This window comes from Sorex fumeus, unplaced genomic scaffold (genome assembly GCF_029834395.1).
Source record: "Sorex fumeus unplaced genomic scaffold, SorFum_2.1 ptg000019l, whole genome shotgun sequence".
Lineage (NCBI taxonomy): Eukaryota > Metazoa > Chordata > Mammalia > Eulipotyphla > Soricidae > Sorex > Sorex fumeus.
Window position 1 is genome coordinate 21,803,516 of NW_026606076.1, and position 4,871 is coordinate 21,808,386.

General features: G+C 43.3%; 1 protein-coding gene across 1 annotated transcript; it reads right to left on the bottom strand.

Annotated features, from left to right (window-relative positions):
- Nucleotides 1-420: 420 nt before the first annotated feature.
- LOC130022162 (zinc finger protein 345-like) lies at nt 421-1,439 on the bottom strand (the record flags this gene model as incomplete). Its single annotated transcript, XM_056112928.1, is given in 2 exon segments — nt 421-456; nt 459-1,439. Coding segments are annotated over 2 exon segments (1,017 nt in total), but the record flags the coding sequence as incomplete, so codon positions are not given.
- Between the last annotated feature and the right edge of the window lie 3,432 nt (nt 1,440-4,871).

A 4,871-nucleotide genomic window follows, 5' to 3' on the forward strand; every position in this document is an offset into this window, starting at 1 on the left:
AGCAATTCCAAGCACAAGAATACTGGCATAGGTGCAGCCCGGGTGAAAATCAGCAAGCTTCAGCAAAGTACTTCCCACATTCCTTACATATATACGGTTTCTCTCCACTGTGAATTCTCCTATGTATAGTCAATTGCGAGGATGAAGTAAAGGCCTTTCCTCATTCCTTACATATATATGGTTTCTCTCCAGTGTGAATTCTCCTATGTACACAAAGGTATGAGGCTTCAGCAAAGGACTTTCCACATTCCTTACATATATTATGGTTTATCTCCAGTGTGAATTCTCCTATGTATAGTAAGGTTTGAGGATTGAGCAAAGGCCTTCCCACATTCCTTACATATATACGGTTTCTCTCCAGTGTGAATTCTCCTATGTATAGCAAGGCTTGAGGATTGAGCAAAGGCCTTCCCACATTCCTTACATATATACGGTTTCTCTCCAGTGTGAATTCTCCTATGTATAGTAAGGCTTGAGGATTGAGCAAAGGCCTTCCCACATTCCTTACATATATACGGTTTCTCTCCAGTGTGAATTCTCCTATGTATACTAAGCTTTGAGGATTCAGCAAAGGACTTCCCACATTCCTTACATATATACGGTTTCTCTCCAGTGTGAATTCTCCTATGTACACTAAGTCTTGAAGCCAAAATAAAGGCCTTTCCACATTCCTTACAAACATAGGGTCTCTCTCCAGTGTGAATTTTCCAATGTTCACTAAGTCTTGAGGCCAAAGCAAAGGCCTTTCCACATTCATTACATATATACGGTTTCTCTCCAGTGCGAATTCTCCTATGTACATTAAGGCTTGAGGCTGTAGCAAAGGCCTTTCCACATTCCTTACATATATATGGTTTCTCTCCAGTGTGAATTCTCCTATGTACAGTAAGTTTTGAGGCTCTAGCAAAGGCCTTCCCACATTCCTTACATATATACGGTTTCTCTCCAGTGTGAATTCTCCTGTGTACACGAAGGCTTGAGGCTTCAGCAAAGGACTTCCCACATTCCTTACATATATACGGTTTCTCTCCAGTGTGAATTCTCCTATGTACACTAAGGTTTGAGGATACAGCAAAGGACTTCCCACATTCCTTACATATATACGGTTTCTCTCCAGTGTGAATTCTCCTATGTACACTAAGCTTTGAGGATTCAGCAAAGGCCTTTCCACATTCCTTACATATATACGGTTTCTCTCCAGTGTGAATTCTCCTATGTACACTAAGCTTTGAGGATTTAGCAAAGGACTTCCCACATTCCTTACATATATACGGTTTCTCTCCAGTGTGAATTCTCCTATGTACACTAAGTTTTGAGGCCAAAATAAAGGCCTTTCCACATTCCTTACAAACATAGGGTCTCTCTCCAGTGTGAATTTTCCAATGTTCACTAAGTCTTGAGGCCAAAGCAAAGGCCTTTCCACATTCCTTACATATATATGGTTTCACTCCAGTGTGAATTCTCCTATGTGCACTAAGTCCTGAGGCTCCAGCAAAGGCCTTCCCACATTCCTTACATATATATGGTTTCTCTCCAGTGTGAATACTTCTATGTACACTGAGGCCTGAGGATCGAGTAAAGGCATTAGCATACTCCTGACATATATAAGGCTTCTCTGCACTATGAGTTTTCATAGGTCCATTAGAACTAGAGGTCTGAATGAAGGCCTTCCCACATGTCTGACATTCATGAGGTTTCTCTCCTGTATGAATTCTCCTATGCATAAGATGTGATGATTGATCAAAGGCCTTCCCACATGTTTCACATGCAAAAGGTTTCGCTCCTGAATTTATATTCATATGGTCATGATGGAGTAACCCTTGACTCACACTTTGTTCTTGGGGCTGACATTTCTGGCGATTCTGTCCACTATGGTTTTCTAAGGGAACACCACAGTGCTGAGAACATGGGGAGGCTCCTCCACATTCCTTACACCTATATGGGTTCTGCTCACGGTGACTGTGGTTGAGGGTATGTTGCTGTGAGGGACTAACTATAAACAGTGCTTCTCTCCCTAGCAGGTACCCCATTGGGGAATTTTGTGTCTGTGAACTGAGAATAACACACTCCAAGGAACTTTTTCCAGGAGAGGGCTTCTTCAGAGTGAGGTAGCTCTCACCATTCTGATCACCCTCAGAAGAAATCCCGCCTGTCTCGTCGTCCTCATGGGGCTGAGGGCAGGATTGATCAGTCGAGACATTATCATACAGTGCAGGATCAGAGACATTCCACTCAGGGTGGCAGCTTTCCTGCAGAACAACAGAGGATTCTAATTATTGACTTATTCACTGAGTCTTCCTGTCAAAAAACTGAGCCCTTCAGATGTAGTTCCACACATATGCACCACAAAAATGCAATTACTGACATATGAATTGTCTTACTATTGAATAACTTCATGTTACCGTAAGTTGGACGCACAACATTGATGGATAGAGAGTAAATTCTGGGACTTTCCCCCTTTTTAATTTAATGAAGGAATACAACTAGAAATAATTCCTTCTATAGAAAACGGACACATCCATTTCAAGAGAAAATGAAATAGATTCACATGTGGATTTGGTTAAAGTTCTGTGTGGAACCTGTGATGCAGGGGAGAAGACTACGCTGCATCGTAACGCAGCTGAGACAGATCACGTGGCCATTGCAATGCTCTCACCACAAGTGATTCCTTTCAGGATCAATAAAGTTTTTTTTTTCTTTCTGTTTTGTAGTTTCTATTCATTGGAGGTTGGGTGGGTGGAGGAGCACACCATGCAGTGTCTCGGATCAGTTCTGTGGGTCTATGCTGTCTATAAGGCGTGCTGGGTAAGGACCATCCATCCCTATGCAAAACAAGTATATTTCTCACTGCACCATCTCTAGGGCGCACAAATTAGCTTTCTAAACAACTACCACTGTCAAGCCAATCAAAAACTCACAGTATTTTTATACACGGTTGATGTCAGCACCTAGCAAAGCTAAGAGTCCTCTACTCCAAGCATCAGGTTTTGGAATTTCTCCCTGCCAATCCCAGCCCTCCACCTTTACAATCACATACTTGGTCCACTCCTGCTGGCATAATAATATTTATTCTGTATTCGTGAATCTTACCAACTCACTCGTACTTGCTGACCCCATTCCCAAATCAAAGTGCTGTAATACCAAATTCTGAAGTCGCGGTTTCAGTTCTGAAACTGAAGAGAACATGCAATTCACACATGTCACACATGTCACAATATGTAGCAAAATGATGCCATGTAGTTAAGAGTACATCTCTGTGGTTCTCAAAGTCCAAAGAGTCCCACACTAAACAAAAGATTCGGATAGTGGAAAACTGTGAGGATCTTGGCAATTCTACACTAGGTTATGTTTTCGTTTTTGAGCAGACCTGGTGATGTTCGGGGAACCAGGTTATTGAACAGATTATTGAACAGGTCACATTCAGCCACTGCAAGGCGCTCCCTGCTGTACTATCGTTTAGATCCAAACTATCAATGTTATGGTCTTATTTATTCAAAAGCCATGGAAGCAAATTACAGGATCATTCTGTGATTGACAGTCCAAGGAAATGAAGAGCAGCTTGAGTGCGGCACAGACCCAAGGATACAGGACACCAAGGCCCCGGCCTCAGCAGCATGTTTCACACATGCTCAGGGCACCCATACACTGCACAGGGCCTGATTCAGGAAGGGTCCTCAGACACTCACCCGCACACACGCCTCTCCTACCCGACCTCAAAACTCCTCCTTCAAGCCAGGAGATCACTGCAGGCTTCATTCCAGTGTGCCCTGTCGCAACAGAGACAAAGTCACAGGGATAAGTCACAGGGAAAAGGTGACAGGTAAATGCCCATGTTTTCTTGATATAAGTGGGCATTTATCTGAAAATCATGAACAGAATGTCCATTTCCAAAATTCCACATATTTCTAGTTATTCGAGAGGTAAGACCCAAGAAAATATCACAAATACTCTAGACCTGGCCTTGTGTATGGCAGATAGGGGGTTGATTAGCACAGTATGTTTTTGTTTTTTTGTCTTGTTTTGGGTCTCACCTGGCAATGATCAGGGGAGACTCCTGACTCTGTATTCAGAAATCACTACTGCTGGTGCTCGGGTATGACATGGGTTGCCGGGAATTTAACCCACGTGCACCGCTTGCAAGAAAATCACTTTCATCCCTGTACTATCTCTCTAGGTTCAGCAGCACATGGAGTTTCCTCAGCCCCTCATGAACTTTTCACGGATTTCAGTAAAACTAAGTGCATAATAAATCTGGAAATGGCCAAGGGTGACAAGATACCCTTATTTTTTAAGCTAAAAATGTATCCAGAACGAGAGCACAGCAGGAGTTTCTCACGGACAATCCAGTTGCGATACCCGATATCTCCTAGGGTCCCTCATGCCAGCCAGGAGCGATCCCTGAGTGCAGAGTCCAGAAGCAAACCCTAAGTCCTGCTGAAGACTCACAAGAACCATTAGAAGTAAATCAAAGCACTGAAATAGGGCAGCGTCTAATGAGTTGAGAGATGAAATATCAAATCCCCTGTGGTGGGAAAGAGATAGTACAGCAGATAAGACAGAAGTGCTGCACACACATGTGGGTTTGATCCCAGGCAGCCCATATGGTCTTGGAGCAAGGCCAGGTGTGGACCCTGAATACACAGGCAGGAATAATTCCTAATCCCTAAGGAAAAAAGAAAATGCGAAAACCGTGTGACTTGAGTGACTGATGCAAAAGTACTGTGGATGAGGCAGCGACAGTTGCCAAGAGGTTTAAATATACGGTTCCATATAGCCCCTGAACACTCGTAGGCATCATCCTTTAGCACAGAGCCAAGAGAACTGTGGACTGTGCCCCCCAAACAAAGGCAACAGCAAAACCAATTAAAAAC